At 46.0% G+C, this 19,578-nt stretch overlaps 1 protein-coding gene across 2 annotated transcripts in view; it reads right to left on the bottom strand.

The window, feature by feature from the left end:
* The window catches only part of LOC126484192 (adenylyltransferase and sulfurtransferase MOCS3), a 206,184-nt gene that overhangs the window by 61,548 nt on the left and 125,058 nt on the right, over positions 1-19,578 (bottom strand). For both annotated transcript variants that reach the window (XM_050107606.1, XM_050107604.1), the window contains exon 5: positions 17,133-17,253. In XM_050107606.1, the coding sequence (XP_049963563.1) occupies positions 17,133-17,253 (121 nt within the window). The remainder of the gene's footprint in view (positions 1-17,132; positions 17,254-19,578) is intronic.

Raw genomic sequence — 19,578 nt, 5'->3', positions numbered from 1 at the left:
ATCACGACCTGGTAACATTACGGGAATTCTTAAACTACCATTTGGATTTGGCTCCACTTCCCTTCACCAAATCCCGGAGCTATGGAATCGTGAAGTATTCACAACCTTTCTTTCTTTCTTTCCTTTTTAAGAGAAAACCACTAATCTTGACACAATTCTCTTTGTTATTAAGGTCTCTGCTATCATGGTTAGGAATCTCAGGAAGTTTGTGGCTACAGCTGGATGATTTATTCAGGAGAACGCACTTCACACAATGAGCAACTCAACAATGTGTTGGTCCACACCTGGCCCTTATGTAAGCAGTTATTCGGTTTGGCATTGATTGATGGAGTTGTTGGATGTCCTTCTGAGAGATATTGTGCCAAATTCTATGCAATGGAGCATTAGATAGTAAAAACCCCGAGCTGATTGGAGGGATAATGTTCCAAATGTTCTCAGTTTGGGAGAGATCCAGCAATTTTTCTGGCCAAGGTAGGTTTTTGCAAGCACAAAGACAAGAAATATAAACTCTCACCATGTGCTGGCAGGCATTATCTTGCTGAACTGTAAGCCTTGGACGACTTGCCATCAAGGGCAACAAAACGGTGTGTAGGATATGATCCTTTTCATGGTCATCCATGGCACCCTTACAGCAGAGTGGTACACTCGCTATATTATATTGTCGCAGAAGAAGCTGAGAAGCACAGTCCCTGTGGTGTAGTGGTTATGATACTAGATTGTTGCATGGAGGCTCGTGAGTTCACAACTCACCTGAACTGTAAAATTTTAATTTCTATATTCGATTCGAGTACATTCAATCTAGAAGTATCCACAAATGTCAAGAATCATTGTACTGGAATGTTCTGTAGCTGTATATAAACTGTAAGTGTTCTGGCTGGAGCCAGTTCGCTCTGCACTCTTGTATGTGCAAGTGCTGAATAAACCTTCGTTAAGTTAAGTGAGTGTTCGTCATTCATCTAATTACACCTTCTTCTACGTGACATTTTTCTGGTGGGGACACTGGGTATTGGAACTTGTGATAGTGCACATTATTGATGACAGAGTGGCTCCCATCAGGCCACGACAGAGCCGCCGTTTACGTGGCGAGTGTGGTGTCACCGCCAGACACCACACTTGCTAGGTTGTAGCCTTTAAATCGGCCACAGTCCGTTAGTATACGGCGGACCCGCGTGTTGCCACTGTCAGTGATTGCAGACCGAGAGCTACCACACGGCAGGTCTAGAGAGACATACTAGCACTCGCCCCAGTTGTACAGACGACTTTGCCAGAAGGGGATCACTGACAATTACGCTCTCATTTGCCAAGACGATAGTTAGCATAGCCTTCAGCTACATTTGCTACGACCTAGCAAGGCGTCGTAGCCTTTGATAATTAATATTGTGAAGCATGTATCATCAAGAGCGATGTTCTACGATAATGGATTAAAGTTAAATATTACAAGACTTTCGTACTTTATTGCAATTCTCAAGTCATTGTCCTGTTCCAGACCACACGCAAATCTGCGTGAGCTTAACGCGTGCCTTTCGGCTACCTCCGAGTGGCGTGGCTGTCTTGCTACGCCACTACAGCGAGAAACCCAAGTTTGAGCCATATTCAACAGATCGCAATCTACCGGAGACAGAAGGAGAAAAGGATGTTACAATGACAGGAACTGTATGCCACCACATAGACATCCTTCCGGGTTCTCTGAAGATGATGGCCAAGATCCAAACAAGTGGCTGAAGGTATCCGAGTGTATAGCCAAATTTAACAAATGGAATGACACCGTGTGTTTGGCTAACATATTTTTCTACTTGGAGGGCACTGCCAAGCAATGGTATGAGAACAACGAGGAGAAGTTCACAAGTTGGGAAGTATTCCAGGCGGGACTGCGTAAGTATTTCGGTGACACACAATGACAGAAGTGCAAGGCTGAAGATAAAGTGTAGGGTACAGCGTCCAGGAGAAACTACAGCATCCTACATTCAAGACGTCTTGGAGCTGTGTAAAATAGGGGATCCTAGAATGAAGGAGGAAGATAAGGTTGCACATCTCATGAAGAGTGTTGCTGAGGACATGTATCAAGCCCTACTCCTGAAGGAGGTTTCAACAGCAGACAACTTCAACTTCATAAAATGGTGTCAGTATATCGAGACACTGCATCAAAAAAGAATTACACGCAAGAAGTTTGAACAGCTTCCAAACGTCGTATCGATGTCTGTGATGGAGGAAGGAACTGATTTCACAAGTCATAACATGTAAACTTTCATGGCCAGCATCTTCATAATAATGATTTCACAAGTGTTTTTCATCAGATAGTGAGAGAGGAAGTTCAGAAGGCACTTGGATTGGACGGTGAGCAAAAAACTGAGACGCTTCACGAGGTCATAAGGGAGGAAGTGGAACAGACATTGAACCCAATCTCTCATCCTTCATTTCCCTTTAAAACAGTGAAAAAGTCGAGACCCATGTGAAGTTACATTCCTACAATGCCACATGAAGAAGCTGTTTGGGCACCAAGGAATACTGACATCTGGAGGATCCAGGACAAACAACCAGTATGTTTCCACTGCGGATGACCGGGACATGTGGTGCACTATTGTCGAGAAATACAGCGGATATTTGATAATGCCTGTGCAAGAAGACAGCAGAGTGATCTTAGCCAACGGGATGACAAAGATGAACAAGAAGATGTGGGTGCAGGACACCATTGCCACAAGCTAGGCGCTGGAGAGGACGCTCTCCAACACACTGATCCAGGTCTCCATTGCTGTTTAGAAGCTCCATCCGATCACCTAGCCGCCACAACCTGGAAAAATAAAAGGTGCGACCTTCCTTTGAGGTGAGGCCACTGAAGAGAAAAATCCTCCGCCGTCGATCACTACAAAAATGATAGGAAACTACGTTGATATCCTCATGGATGGCTGACCAGCCCAAGCTCTTGTGGACTCTGGAGCATCATTTTCAGTCATTTCGGAGAAGTACCGTCGCCAGTTGCAGAAAACGGTATTCGTCGACAGCAAAACATCTCTGCTGAAGGTGGCTAATGGGAAATATGTAAAACCTACAGGAAGATGTGTCATTCGTGTGGGTATAAGTGGCAATACACATCCCTTAGAATTCATCGTCTTAAAAGAGTGAAGTCAAGATGTTATTCTTGGATGGGACTTTTTGAAAGCATCTCAGGCAATTATAAATTGTTGTCGCTCGAAGATTATGCTAGACGAGATGAGATACTGTGGTCAGGAAGATGTGTATCCGAGTGTGTGGAGACTATGTGTGCTGGATGAAGTGATCATTCCTGCAGTCAGCGCTAGAAAGGTAACTGTCATGTGTCATGCCATGCATCAACCCATGGATCTTGTAGTGGAATGTAAGAGAAGCATACCAATGAAGAATAACTTGGTCATCATAGCCTCTGTCATCTCGTTTAAGAATGGATTCGATGAATAGTGGATAGTTAACTTAACTGTCGCTGAGAACCACAGATCCTTCCAAGATGCATGTGGGTAGCAAACGCTGAGCTGTTAATTGCCAAACAGTTGAGCATCATAGAAACCTCCCATGCAGTCTGTCGGCGAAATTAGCGCTACCACTATGAGACAAGATCTTCTAGCTCGCACATCACCAGATCTCATTAAGTAACAACAGAAGAAGCTACTTGCCATTCTTCATGAGTTCTCTTAATGCTTCAATCTACAGGTGAAGAGCATATTAGACAAACTGAGGGTGAAGCACCGGATTAGCACTGGAGACCACCAATCAATAAGCCAGAGAGCATACCGTGTGTCAGCGACGGGACGTCAAATAATTTGCGACGAGGTAGTGAAAATGATGAAGAATGACACCATTCAGCCTTTGTGGAGACCATGGTTGTCACCAGTGGTACTTTTCAGGAAGAAGGATGGCAATTGGCACTTTTGTGTTAATTACAGGAAGCTTAATAAGATAAATAAAAAGGATGTTTATCCCCTTCCACGAATTGACGGTACACTAGATTGTCTGAAGGGGGCCAAGTTTTTCTCAACCATGGACATGTACTCGGGATTCTGGCAAATCAAAGTAGATGAGGCTGATCGTGAGAAAACTGCGTTCATCACCCCTGAGGGCCTGTATGAGTTTAAGGTAATGCCGTTTGGTTTGTGTAATGCACCAGCAACTTTTGAACGGATGATCAATAATCTTCTAAGTCACCTGAAGTGGATGATGTGTCTTTGTTATTTAGATGATATTATAGTGTTCTCAGCAACATTTGATGAACACGTAAAAAGACTGAGGGCCATTCTGAAGTGTCTCCAACAAGGCAGACTGAAACTTAATTCAAGAAAGTGTCTCTTTGGAGCGAAAGAAATCAAAATATTTGCACACCTTGCGTCAAATGAAGGTGTGAGGTGTGTGGCTAGACCCAGAAAATGTTGAGATTTATAATGGAATTTCCTATTCCTAAAAGTATTAGAGATGTGAGAAGCCTCCTCGGATTATGTTCTTATTACTGTTGTTTTATCAAAGACTTTTGTATCAAAGGCAGGCCACTCCAACATTTGTTAAAAGCCAATGCTAAATTTATATGAGGTGATGCTTAACAAGATTCTTTTGAAGAGCTGCGAAAAGCTCTGATGACTGACCCTGTACTTGGTCTGCATGATGAGAGAGCACCTACAGAACTACACACAGATGCCAGTGGGTATGGGATCGGTGCTGTTCTGGTGCAAATTTTGGATGGAAAAGAGAAGATTATAGCCCATGCTTCTAGGACACTTACAAAAGCTGAGAGAAACTACTCAATTACAGAGAGAGAATGTCTTGCTGTGATCTGGACCATGTGCAAATTTCGACAGTGTCTTTATGGAAGGCCATTCACTGTTGTCACAGACCATCATTCACTTTGTTGGTTGACAGGTCTTAAGGATCCAACAGGACGACTCGCCAGGTGGGCACTACTTCTTCAAGAGTATGACATTACCGTAGTGTAGAAAAGTGGAAGAAAACACAAAGATGCCGACTGTCTCTCAAGAAACCCTGTGCATGACCATCAAGACATGGATGAAGATAGTGACTGTCTCGCTGCACTCCTTGATCCCTCTGGTGAGCAGAAGAAGGATGCCAAGATATCTCAAATTATGCTTGCCTTAAATCGGTCAGAGGATGTAAAAGGACAATTTAAGGTAGGTAATGGATAACTTTGCAAGAAAAACTTTGATCCATTTGGAAAGAGGTAGCTACCAGCGATTCCTAAACACAGGAGCTCAGATGTTCTACAGTAATTCCATGACACACCTGAGGTCGGACATTTAGAATTTATTAAGACACACGATAGGATCCGCAAGAGATTTTTCTGGCCAGGTTTATTTAGGAGTGTCCCCTACTGTGTGTCGCACTGTTGAGAGTGCCAGGGAGAAAGGCAGTTCCTCAGAAACCAACTGGCCGACTCATACCAATTCCATGAGCCGAAACACCTTTCCAGCGTGTTGGGATTGTCCTCCTCAGATGATTTCCAACGTCTGCTAGTGGCAATAGATGGGTTATTGTTTGCACTGATTATCCGACATGCTATGCCACTGCAAAAGTTGTGAAAACAGCTGAAGTATTTGAGGGAGCCAAATTTATGGTGGAAGACATTTTATTAAAACATGGTGCCCCCAGGTCATTAATAACGGAACAAGGGAAAGTTTTTCAATCGAATCTTGTGACAGAGATAAACCGTCGGTGCAACATTACTCATCACATGATGACTGCCTACCATTCGCAAACTAACAGTCTTACTGAACGCCTTAATAAGACCTCGGCCGACATGCTATCAATGTTGAGCAGAGCAACTGGGATGAGGTGCTACCTTTCGTGACGTTTGCCTACAACACTGCCAAACAAGGCACCAGAGGATTTACGCCATTTTTTGTGGCGCAGGGCAAGAGGTGACTGCAATGATGGACATTGTGTTTCCGTTACATCCTCATGACGTGAACAACGACTACATCGAAGTTCGGCAGTTAGCTCGACTCCACACACTCAAGAAAATGATCGGCGAAGGTATGACGTGAGCCACCGCCCTGTTGTCTACCAGCCTGGTGACCTCGTCTGGATCTTCACTCCTGTTCGGAAGGTTGGTCTCTCTGAGAAGCTCCTCAGCCACTACTTTGGATTTTATAAAGTTGTAAAACAGTTGTCTGATGTTACTTATGAAGTTGAAGATTTCAACTCCGACACAAGACGATAAAGGATCAGAGGTACGGTCCCTGTCCGTCGAATGAAGCCCTATAAGGATACTGCAACCCAGAATAAATTCGAAGCTCCAGTAACAGGCAACAAACGGAAAGGTGACGAAGAGCGTAGTGGCAAAGTAAGTTCTAAGAAGATCACCACCAGGGCAAACACCAGTCATTGGGAGTCAGAGTATGTAGGACTGATGACTTGTTCCCAGACAAGGGGGACATAACACCGAGACGCTGTTCTCTCAAGGAGGGAGCAATGTCGCAGAAGAAACTGAGTAGCACAGTCACCATGGTGTAGTGGTTATGATACTAGACTGTTGCATGGAGGGTCGTGAGTTCAAAACTCACCTGAACTATAAAATTTTAATTTCTATATTCAGTTCGAGCACATTTAAGAAGTATCCACAAATGTCAAGAATCATTGTACTGGAATGTTCTGTAACTGTATGCATTCTAGCTGGAGGCAGTTTGCTCCACACTCTTGTATGTGCAAGTGCTGAATAAACCTTCATTAAGTAAAGTTAGTGTTCGTCATTCATCTAACTACACCTGCTTCTACGTGACAATATGCCCTGTTTTGCTGCCCTTCATGGTAGGCCATCCTGGGCTCACATTTAAGCTAGATAGTGCCTGCCCAGCACACATCTATATGGATACTCTGCAAATCACATTTAAGTGCCTGGCAGAGGGCAAGAGTTTGTACTGTTTATCTTCATGCTTGCCAGATCCTACCTTGTCTGGCAGTCACTGGATTTCTACCCAACTGAGAACAAATGTAACAACCACCAACAGTGTATACGGCATTTACCTGAAATGAATGTAGAAAATGAGAGGGCTGGTAGAGCGGGTCATAACAAGCACATTTCACATCACAACCAACCTTAGTCTATGGCACTTGGTGTCATTGAACAGCGTAACATCCCACTCAGAGGGTAGGCACACAACATGCCATCAGAGCTGTCATGGTAGCAGGTCTGCAGGGCAACATTTTCAATGTATTTGCGGCATCAAGGTAAATGAGTAGTTGGGATGGAGTTTTATAACCTTTATTTGAAAATAGTTACTAAAAGTGCACGAAATTACAAGCTCCTGCTTGATTGCACACTGTAAAGTGATGCAAAAGTGACTGTCGCTCTCTTTCAAACACTTCTGGCAAAATGGAAATTACACCGGAGGCTACCATAATGCACGCTATCAGGTCTTCAGCAGTCTCATTCGAGAAGAATATGCAGGCCATGCCATGCCCTATCCAGTTCTCATCAAAAGTTTCATCCAAATGCATCTGCACTGTGTGTGTGAAGAGCGCAGGTGTACCATTGTGTTGGTACCACATTCACTGTTTCACGTTGAGTGGGACATGCTTCAAAAACTCTGGCAGACTTTCTCATAAAAAGATTAAGTATCTGTTGCATTTGGTCGATGGGGAAACATGTATGGACCAACTAGATTATTGCCTACCAAGCCGGACCAAATGTTGACAGTGAGGTGATCTTGATGACAATGAGCAAAGATGGTGTGCGGATTTTTCCATGTCCACATTTATTGATCATGGCCATTGAACATATCCTCTCGTGTGAAGGTTGCCTCATCCATAAAAAGTACCTAGTTTGGAAAGTCCATTTGAATGGTACACCTTTGCAAAAACCACTCGCAGAATTCAATTCGATGTGGAAAGTTGTCTAGGTTAAGGGCATGAACCTTTTGAAAACAGTAGGGGTGCAAATCATCCTCATACCATACACTCCAAATTGTGGAATTGCTTACACCCATTTCCCATGCAACACACTGTGAGCCTGCTGAGAGTGTGTTTTCCAATACTGCTAATGGTTTCTCTTCAAAACCTGGTGTACGCATTGTGCGCTGACAACCATGTCTATCTGTGCTTCACACCACTAACGCAAAATGAATACATTGGGTTTCAAACTAGACCTTAAATGCATATGTGCTATTACAAGAATGTGCCGGTGGAAAATGTACCTCAGGTGAACCTGTCTCTCGTACGGACCTGTGAATGGCAGACCTGGCACTTGTCTATTCGGAAACTACCGAACATACAAATGCTGGGCAGTATGAGCAATTCCATCTGATGTCACATAAGTAAGTGCATGCCCTTTCCTCCCAAGAATAGCTCTCCACTTCCTGTCTGCTCCACACAGTAGCAAACACATGAGTGTCCCCATTTGATGGCAAACTGAATCAAGGTGAACCATACTCTGCAGTATGCACTCTCTCTGCAACACCTATCAAACAGGCATTCACACAGCACAAAGAATTGCGTCCGCACCACAGTAAGAGGTGGAAAACCCATAGCGTTGTTCTGCCCGGAATCTTCGCAACTATATCGACAACAGCATTTGCAAATAAAGGTCATAAAACTTCAACCTGCTGACTTTTTTACGTTGATGTCACAAATGCATTGAAATTGTTGTCCTGCATACCTGCTACCATGATGGTTTGAATAGCATGTTGTGCGCCTGCGGACATGGGTTGCTGTGTGAAATATGCTTGTTATGACCCACTCTCATTTTCTACTTTCATTTTCGATACACCCTGTGTATATCAAAGCTGTCATCAATTTCATGTCATATTTTCCTCCTCTACATCCTTAGTAACTGTGGTTGATGGCACGTAGTTACTCAAACATGCTAGTAAGGTTTCCAGAGCCTTTGCAGAAAGACAGTACTGTGGTCAGTTTATCAACAAACAAATTTCTTCTCCTATTTTTTCTTGTGATTCCAAAAAGATGTCACAACTATGAACCAGCTATTGATGAATATTCCCCTTACTTCCTAAACAATGAGGAACTAGATTACATCCTTTACCAGAACTTCAACTGTTTCTCGTCATATCCTGAGAGGAGGGATCCCACAAAGTAGAGTTTTGTCACTCATGCACAACATCTGTAACATATTCTATAGATTCCCTGTTATCAATATTGTATCACAGGCATTATTCTCTTGCAGCTGAATACACGAAAGCCCTATCCCATCCACCTATATACTTCTACAGCATTACAGTAATAGGCATTTCCTATTTAATAAAAGTTAGTGTCTCACCTGGAAGCAGTTAACTCTATTTAGTACTTCTGTTGCTATTGCTGTGCAATGACATATGAGGGTAGGAGAATTCTGTCTACTCACATGAATGGCCTCTGTGAACACCAATGTCTTCAACAACTGCTTCATTATCTGTACAATTTCAATCCTCCCCTCCCAAGCTTCACTGTATTGTGCAGGTGAGAATATTTTCTGTGGCACACCCTCAATTAACACAACAGCCTTGGCTTCAATTTCTGCTAATTCCTATGTGCAAGTGCCCCCTTTCCCATTCTTTTGGCCTCTCCCTTTTATTAACGTGTTATTTTTCCTGCTATTCCCCTAGTTTTTGCAGAAAACTCATCTTTCCTCTGCATTTCTGCCTCTCTCCCGCTCCCTCCCCCCTCTCTCTATCCATCTAACTAACTAACTGTTGTAACTGCAACCAGGACGATCGCGGGGTAGCAATGACAGAAAGCATGGCGGGACCCGCAGAGAGGCCCACGAACAACAACACAATGGAAGAGGATGGACATGACCAACAAAAGGACAGAACGAATACAACAAGACCGAACAACAGAGTCACAAGGAAACAAACACATCCACTCGTACACGAACAACGAAGTAGGCTGTCTAGTGCAAAGCAAGGTGTAAACCGACATAAGTGAGATTAGACTGTCTGGCTGAGTGAGAGGCCAGCGCTTAAATACGCTATCGGGGGTGCCGCTATTGGCCGCTAGGACTATGTGTTCCACTGTGGCGCCCTCACACTAAAAGCAGGTCAGGAGGCGCGTGCTGCCACAGCTTACGGTGCGATGGTGCAGAGACCTCTATGGGTGTTCGACGTCCATGACGTCTGGCGCGGATTCAAATTCTGCGGCGCGCGGTACCAGATCCCTCCCCCCTGAAACTTGCGCGTAGGGGCAGAAACGCCCTGGACGGTGCCGAGGTGGGTGGCAGTGGGAAGAGGAACTGGGCGTATCAACTGCTAGTGGTGGGGAGGAAGGGACGCCCGAGGTATCCATGGCAGCCGAACCAGATTCCTGGATGGGGGAGGGAGCCGCCGATCCACCCGGAGGCGGAGAGGGCCAGCGGCAGGCCCGTGGGGTGACGGCAACCAGGGGCAGGGACTGTGACTAGAGGACCACGTCTGTACCTGAAGGAGGTAGGGAAAGAGGTGGGAGCACGAGTCCTGTGGCAGCACGAGGGCGGAGCTGATTATGATGGCGGCGCTCCAACCCTTTCGACGTCTTCACCAATGTCACGTTTCGCCCATGGGCCGCGACGACCATGGCAGGTGTCCAACCCGCCTTGCGCCCGTACTCGCGGGCCCACGCGGCTGTGCCAGGGGCATACTGCTGCGAGAGCCGGGAGTTGGGGCATCAGCAAATGGAGCAGGGTCCGCGGCTGTCGCCCATGAAGGAGCTCTGCTGGACTGCGACCATCAATTGGCGTAGTGCCATAGGTGCTCAAAAAGGTGAGGTCCGACGTGGTTGGAGATGTGTCGACCGCCTTAGTCAACTGGTGTTTAAAAGTGTGGACAAGCCTCTCCGCCGCGCCACTGGATGAAGGGTGGCAAGGGGGGCTACAGATATGCTTGATACTGTTGGCCTGACAGAAGTCGTGGAAGGAGGATGCTGTGAATTGGGGACCATTAACAGAGACCAACATGTGGGGCAGGCCCTCAATGGTGAGAATCTGGGCCAGGGCCGTGAGTGTAGCCTCCGTGGTGGTGGATGCCATTCGGACAACATAGGGGTATTTGGAGTAGGCATCAACGATGAGTAACCACATGGACCCCAAAAACGGGCCCGCAAAATCGATATGGATGTGATCCCAGGGCCGGCGAGGCACAGGCCAGGGTGCAAACGACTAAGGGGGGCTTGCCTGGTGACGTGCACAGACAGAACACCCACAGACCAGGCGCTCAATATCGCCATCGATGCTGGGCCAAAACACATGCCAGCGAGCCAAAACCTTCATACGGGACATACCCCAGTGCCCGTGGTGAAACAAACTGAGCACCTGAAGCCACAATTCTGGAGGGATGACCACCCGGTGGGCATCTGACTCCGTGGCCAACAGAAGGACATCATCGACCACGGAGAGCCTGTGGGACAGGTGGCACCAGGAGCTGAAATCAGACTGCATCCGATGAGTAACATAGGACGGCCGCCCGTGGACCACATAGTTGAGAACCTTCCGCAAGAAAGGGTCGCGGCGGGTAGCTGCAGGAATGTCAGCAGCCATAAGAGGAAAACCATCCAGCTCATCGCAGTGGGCAGAATCAATGTGAAAGCAGGAGACCTCATGTTGGTCAAAGGCAGGATCAGGGCCTGCTGGGAGACGTGACAAAGTGTCCACATTAGCATGGTGGGTGGTGGGCTTATACTGGATGGTGTAAGTGTAATTACGTAAAAACAATGCCCTGCGCTGGAGACGTTGAGCCATCTGCTCGGGAAGGTGAGTGTGAGGTCCGAAAAGTGTAACCAAGGGTTTATGGTACGTCAGGAGGGTGAACTTTGCCCCAAAGAGACAGATGTGAAATTTTTGGATGGCGAACACGATCGCCAAGGCCTCCTTTTCAATCTGGGAGTAGTTCCGTTGTGCTGGGGTCAATGTCTTAGTGGCAAAAGCGATGGGCTGTTGAGAGCCATTGGCATCCCGGGGCGCGAGGACAGCCACAATGCCGTATGCCGACACATCAGCTGCCACAACCAAGGGGCGGTCCGGAGATAAGGGAGTAAGGCAAGGGGCGGACCTTTGCGACGCAAGTGATTGAGGGGTTGAGCAACGGAGCCAGCCTGGGTCAAGAACTTTAAGTAATAAGTAACCTTGCCCAGAAACACCTGTAGTTCTGGTAAGTCCTTGGGATGAGGAAGGGCATCAATGGCCGTGACATTACGACCCGAAGGGCGAATGCCAACTTTGCTAAGCCAGTGGCCTAAGTATTCCACTTACGGTTGAAAAAAACAACACTTGTCCAGCTGAAAGCGTAGACCAGCAGACTGCAGAGCGTGAAATAAGGCGCTGAGGTTTTGCAAACGTTCCTGGCGGGAATGCCCTGTGACCAAGATGTCATCCAGGTAATTCACACATGCAGGGATAGGCTGTGTATGCTGCTCCAGGAATCGCTGGAAAATGGCCGGCGCTGAAGAGACACCAAAAGGAAAGCGCTTGTACTTATACAATCCGAAAGGTGTGTTGATAACCAAGATGTTCTGAGATTCGGCATCCAAGGGCAACTGGTGGTATGCCTCAGCCAAGTCGATCTTGGAAAATTACTCTCCCCCGGCAAGCTTGGCAAGAAGGTCTTCCTGTTGGGGAATGGGGTAAGTGTCAAAGTGTCAACGAGGGACTGAGAATTGACTGTAGCGCCAAAGTCCCCACACAGCCGAAGGGACCAATTGGGTTTCCGTATGACCACCAGTGGTGTCGCCCATGCACTGTAAGTTACAGGTTCCAGCATGCCAGCGGCCTGGAGCCTATCAAGTTTCTGCTTGACCGCTGGCCGTAAGGCCACCGGAAGGGGCTAGGCCTGGTAAAAGCGAGGCTGTACATCCGACCGGAGGGTGATGTGCGCCTGAAAGCTGGAAGCACATCCGAGATCCGGTGCAAATGATGACGCAAAAGCGGAGCACAGATTGTCCAAGTCTTGAAAGGGAACAGCCGAGGAAACGACCTTAACTTCGTGGCAAATTGAAAAGCCAAACATTTGAAACGCATCCAGGCCAAAAATATTTGAAGCCGACGGATGGTCGACGACAAAGAGGGTAAGGAGCCACGGAACACGCTTGTATGTCGCCTGGATGACGAGCTGCCCACGAAGGGGAATGCAACCGTCTCCGTAGGCGACCATATGGCGAGAAGGAGGCAACAACGCAGGAGAGCCCAGTCGTGTATATGTCACCATATTAATCGGAGACGGTGGCCCCAGTGTCGACCTGAAAACTGACATCCTATGTGAAAATGCAGAGCATGGGTAAAATCTTCCGCACTGATGGGTCATCCTGTGGGACGACCGATTGCAGAGCATGGACGGTATCTTGAGGCCCAGGAGGGGCAGGACTGGATCGAGTTGAGCGACTATGACAAACTGATCGGATGTGGCCCTCCTTGTTACACAGCGTGCACGTTTTCCAGCGGTGGGGACAATCAGTCCGCGAATGGGCAGTAAAGCACTGTGGGCAAGACGGAAGTGGGCCGCACGACTGGTGACGAGGGGTGACCGAAGGCGCCAGTGCCATAGAGATGTCAGAACACGAAGAGTTCCAATGGCACTGGTCCCTGTTGGCCGGGCCATGTCGACGTTGCGAGGGCGGAACCCGCTGTGATTGCTGCCACCTGCGGTCACGCCATAAGACACTCGTTAGCCGCTTGAGCAATTTCAAAGGAATGGGCAATGCGGAGAATCTCTTCCAAGGAGGGGTTGTCGAGTTTCAGTGCCGCAGTACGGACCTCACGGTTGGGAGCGAGCTGAACGACCACATCCCGGATCAGAGAGTCCGCATACGAAGACTTACACTGCTGATTGGTGCACATAAAATCGCATCGACGGCTGAGACCCTGCAAGTCCGTGACCCAGGAACGCTAAGATTGACCAGGTTGTTTATGGTACTGGTGGAACTCTAGCCGAGACGCGACTACATGGTAGCGTTGGGAATAATAGTTTGTCAGCAAAAGGCAGATGTCCTGGAAAGAGAGAGCCACAGGATCGGACAACGGTACCAGCTTGCGGAGAAGAAAGAACGTGTCCGGAGAGGGCCAAGACAAAAACAACGACCACTGCAAGGAGTCGTCCGTGACTTGAAAAGCCGTGAAATGTTGTTTCAGCCTATGTAAGTAGGATTCCCAGTCCTCTTTAGCATCATTTAAGCGTGGAAACGACGGTGGATGCGGGAAAACATCGGACACCCAAGGACTCTGAAGCTGGTGTGGTAACGCCTCCCGGGCATCGACTTTGTCCGTTAGAGACTGCAGCAACTTTTGTAAGATGTCTAACTGGAGTTGCTGCTGCTGCATGAGCTGCTGCTGTTGCTCCAGCAGACAGACCAACTTTGCCTCCATACCAACAACGACCACCGTTTACCTCGTCGCCAAAATGTTGTAACTGCGACCAGGACGGTCGCGGGGTAGCAATGACAGAAAGCGTGGAGGGACCCGCACAGAGGCCCGCGAACGACAACACAATGGAAGAGGACGGACACGACCAACGAAAGGACAGAACGAATACAACAAGACCAAACAACAGAGTCACAAGGAAACAAACACATCCACTCATACACGAACAAGGAAGTAGGCTGTCTACCGCAAAGCGAGGTGTAAACTGACATAAGCAAGATTAGACTGACTGGCTGAGCAAGAGGCCGGCGCTTAAGTACGCTATCGGGGGTGCCGCTATTGGCTGCTGGGGCACCGTGTTCCACTGTGGCGCCCTCACACTAAAAGCGGGCCAGGAGGCGCGCACCACCGCAGCTTACGGCGCGATGGTGCAGAGACGTCTATGGGTCTTCGGTGTCCATGACGTCTGGCGCGGATTCAAATTCCGCGGTGCGCAGAAGGAGACACATGGTGATGGAGTTATGGATGTGTCGAAAGTGCGTTCGTGGGTGCGACAGTTTAATGAAGGCAGAACATCGTGTGACAACAAACCGAAACAACCTCGGGCTCGCACAAGCTGGTCTGACGACATGATCGAGAAAGTGGAGATAATTGTTTTGGGGGATCACCGAATGACTGTTGAACAGATCGCCTCCAGAGTTGGCATTTCTGTGGGTTCTGTGCACACAATCCTGCATGACGACCTGAAAATGCGAAAAGTGTCATCCAGGTGGGTGCCACGATTGCTGACGGACAACCACATGGCTGCCAGTGTGGCATGTTGTCAAGCAATGTTGACGCGCAACGACAGCACGAATGGGACTTTCTTTTCGTCGGTTGTGACAATGGATGAGACGTGGATGCCATTTTTCAATCCAGAAACAAAGCGCCAGTCAGCTCAATGGAAGCACACAGATTCACCGCCACCAAAAAAATTTCGGGTAACCGCCAGTGCTGAAAAAATGATGGTGTCCATGTTCTGGGACAGCGAGGGCGTAATCCTTACCCATTGCGTTCCAAAGGGCACTACTGTAACAGGTGCATCCTACGAAAATGTTTTGAAGAACAAATTCCTTCCTGCACTGCAACAAAAACGTCCGGAAAGGGCTGCGCGTATGCTGTTTCACCAAGACAACGGACCCGCACATCGAGCTAACGTTACACAACAGTTTCTTCATGATAACAACTTTGAAGTGATTCCTCATGCTCCCTACTCACCTGACCTCCTAGTGACTTTCGGCTTTTTCCAACAATGAAAGACACTCTCCGTGGCCGCACATTCACCAGCCGTGCTGCTACTGCCTCAGCGATTTTCCAGTGGCCAAAACAGACTCCTAAAGAAGCCTTCGCCGCTGCCATGGAATCATGGCATCAGCGTTGTGAAAAATGTGTACGTCTGCAGGGCGATTACGTCGAGAAGTAACGCCAGTTTCATCGATTTCGGGTGAGTAGTTAATTAGAAAAAAAATTGGAGGCTTGTCTGATGAAAATAGGCACTGAATCAACAAGACCACTGGAAAATGGATCACTGTCATGGAGATCATTGTGCACAGATAATTTTATCCACAGAAAAAGATAAGAAGAGCATATCATGAGATTGATGAATGAGAGTATGCTAAGAGCTGCTCTAGACAGGGTAGGCATTCCATCATTGAGATAACACAAGTCATAATTAGAAAGTAGTAGTTCTATACGAAAACCCCTTTGAGGCTGCCCCAAAGGATATCATGCTTGTTGAAGTCCTGTCAGTAGGAGGCAGTTATTGCATCAATTTGATCATCTCGGGATTCATAATTTCCCTGTCAGAGGTAAGCAAAAATCATACAGAGGCATATCAGTGATCATCCAAATCCATACAGCTGCAGCAGCGAAAGTTACAGGAAGAGGTATCCATTCATTATGGACACCCAAGTGAACAAGTGTACAGACTCCTGAAACCCTATCATGGCTGTCACAGTTCCTACAGCAGTTTTGAAGGTAGGATATTGGCTGCCTGAGAATTATCTTTCTTGTAGGATTATGCAGACTACCATACAAGCTTTCATCCCCCATTTCACCCCTATAGGGGTTGAATTTCCAAAAGCAGTGAAACACATATTTTTTTATTTTTAACTGAGAAGACAAAATTTTATAGCTTTAAAAATGCTTTTGCATTAAAATATTTTCATAAAAAATCTCATCTCCTGTTTTACCCCCTTAGGAGCCTAATTTCCATAAACACTGAAACACGCATTTCATTATTTGTAACCAAGAAGTCAAATACCAATATTCACAGATGTAGCTTCAAAAATAGTTTATTGGTTCTTCAATAATGACATATTTTCAAAAAAAGTTTTTGCCCACTATTTCATCCCCATAGGGTTAAATTTCCAAAAATTCTGAAACACATATTTCTTAATTTCTGATCAAGAAACCAAATACCAAATTTTGTACGCCAAGCTTCAGAGTTGCCACAATAGTTTAAAAAAAAAAAAAAAAAAAAAAAAAAAAAAAAAAAAATCCCTCCAATCCCTATTCCACCCTTAGGGTTGGAATTTTAAAAAATCCCTTCTTAAATGATGCCTACAGTATAAGATCCACATCATCTCCAAATTTCAAGTTTCTGTCCTTAGCGGTTTGCGCTGGGTGATGATGAGTCAGTAAGGACACTGCCTTTTATACATATAGATTAGAGAGGAAGCCATTTAATCAGAGGTAACACATGTTTCAACAGTATGACAACTGCCAAAGTATACAGTTCTTGATAGAGTAAAATAAATTTAATTTAAGAAGTGTTTAATTCTGGAAGAGTTGCATTAATCCTGCTTACCTTTTCAAGGCTTCCACAGCAGATTCAACCTTTGGTGTTCCCAAGCTTGCTTCAGAATGAAGTAACTGCCGATGTAAATTATTCAGTTCAACTTCATCATAATCTATTATACCAATATGTCCTGCAATAAATTGTGTTGTCCAAATATAAAATCTCATGTATGTGTGAAATCTACATTGTTAATGATACTTCACTATATTTTAACCAACAATTTTCATTAAGACACAAGGAAGAAACATTGCTCTCCAATAAATTTTTAACTTGTGTACAACAATAGATGTTTACTTATGCTTCAGAATTCGAAAGCATGTGTCACCAACAGTAAACATCAATAAACAAATGAGATGTGATATTGTTCTATTATTGCACCATTTGCCAGACATGATACAAATAAAAGTCTTTAGTAACAATAAGGAACGGACAGACTGTTACTCACCTCATAGAGGAGGCGCTGAGTCACAGACAGGCACAACGAAAAAGAATGCTAGATCTACCGAATTATTATACACAAACATTCACCACTAGAGCCAGCATAGACAGAAAATTATTTACTGTATACGTACCCAATTTTTAGGAATTATGTTCTGACTGTGCACAGTAGGATTTACGTTTTTAGTAATGTTAGTGTTATGTCTTGTCTTTTAGACACCAGTACTGGTACGGCGACACAGAGTTGGAACACAAGCACTGTGCATTACAGTTCCAGACAGTCAACATGGGTCTGGACAAAGTGAGCAGGGCTTTACACACAAAGATGTTTTATCAATGCAACAGCAAGACTGCTGCAGCTATTCGTGAGTATTGATACATTAAAGAAAAACATAGAGGTCCTCTTGCCACACTGGCATTGGAGAACACAATTCAGAAGTTCAAATTAACTGGTGATTTGGGAATTGCTGCTGGAAGAGCTGATGGCTAATTGCACCACAAATTGTTCAAGAAGTTACTGTTACCATGGCTGAGAATGCTGGAGACAATGTTTTGTCTTCAAGCAGTGCACGAGTTATGTCATGAAAAATAAACATTCCGTGGTTCACCATTTGAAAAGTTCTGTGAACAATTGTTAGTTGTTATCAGTACAAATTTCACGTTACTCCCCAACTTTTGATACATGACACAGAAATTTCAGTAGACTTTGTTCTTACATTTCTTACAAGGGTTGAAGCTGATGATATGTGGCCCTGTAACATTTTGTGAAGTTATGAAGCAAATTTACATTCGATAGGGCAGTGTACACTCACAATTGTAGCATTTGGGAACCATCATGACCAACGAATGTTCACGAAGTTCCTCTGCATAGTAAACATGTCACTATATGGTGTGGCTTGATGTCACAGTTCATAATTGGTCAGATTTTCTTTGAGGAACTTGGACCCGAAGGACCAAGGATATGCAGCGTGAATGGCACAGTACTGCGAGCTGACTCGCCAACATGTGATTCCTGCTCTACTGAAGAGAAGTGCTTTGTATTTTATTTTGATGCCTGACGGAGCTCCACCACACATTGCTCATGAGGTCACTCAGTTACTCCATAATGCATCTGGACAAAACAGAATCATTGGCTGATTATTACATACTGTGTGGTCACCAAGATCCCCAGATCTGAACCTGTGTGATTTCTAGCTGTGGGATTACCTAAAGGACAGGGTTTATCAATTGACTCTAACACACATTGAGGCTGAAGATGAGGACACGAAGAGAGGTAGCCAACCTGAGATGTTTTGGACAGCAGTAGAGCCATCTCTAGTATGGTTCCAGGGTGTCAAGATGCAGATAGTCGTCACAATGAGCAACATTCGTAACATGGAATGTAAACATGATACACAATTAAACATCACCCTCTTTAAAATGTGTTTCTTTCAATATTTTAACTGTTATTTCTCTCCTCTTCCACATGTCCCTACAAATGTTCCATTGTCCTACAACCACTCATTTTTCAGGGGGCTCTCTCAAGTAGCAAAACTTTAATTATAGCCTCCATGTATTTAGCTATAAGACTAAGTCTTTCATCAGATGTAGAAAACAAACACACATTCACACAAGCACAACACTCTCTCTCGCTCTCTCTCTCTCTCTCCAACACACTGCTACTGTGTCTGAGGTAAGCAGTAATTTTTTCTGGAATGGGTTGTGGGGATACAGAGGTGGTGTGAGGTGGGGAGATTGAAGAAAAACAGTGTAAGTGAGGAGGGAAGTCGGGGGGGGGGGGGGGGGGGGAGGGAGAGGAGGAAGATGCTGGTGCTGCCTGTGGGGAGGGGATTCAAGGACGTGCTGGGAACAGGATAGGGCCGCTGGGTGCAGCACTGGGAGACAGTTCTGGAGGGGAGGGGGGGGGGGGGGGGGTAGAGAAGAGAAGGGGGATTGTCAGGATAGAAGGCATGTGTGTACTGGACTGGGAGCAGAGAAAGAGATAGGTAGGTGGAGGACAGGAACTAGCAAAGGTTGA

The sequence above is a fragment of the Schistocerca serialis genome, chromosome 6 (genome assembly GCF_023864345.2).
Source record: "Schistocerca serialis cubense isolate TAMUIC-IGC-003099 chromosome 6, iqSchSeri2.2, whole genome shotgun sequence".
In the NCBI taxonomy this organism is placed as follows: domain Eukaryota; kingdom Metazoa; phylum Arthropoda; class Insecta; order Orthoptera; family Acrididae; genus Schistocerca; species Schistocerca serialis.
The sequence above is the reverse complement of the archived record's forward strand: the minus strand, read 5'-3'. Positions and strand labels throughout refer to the sequence as shown.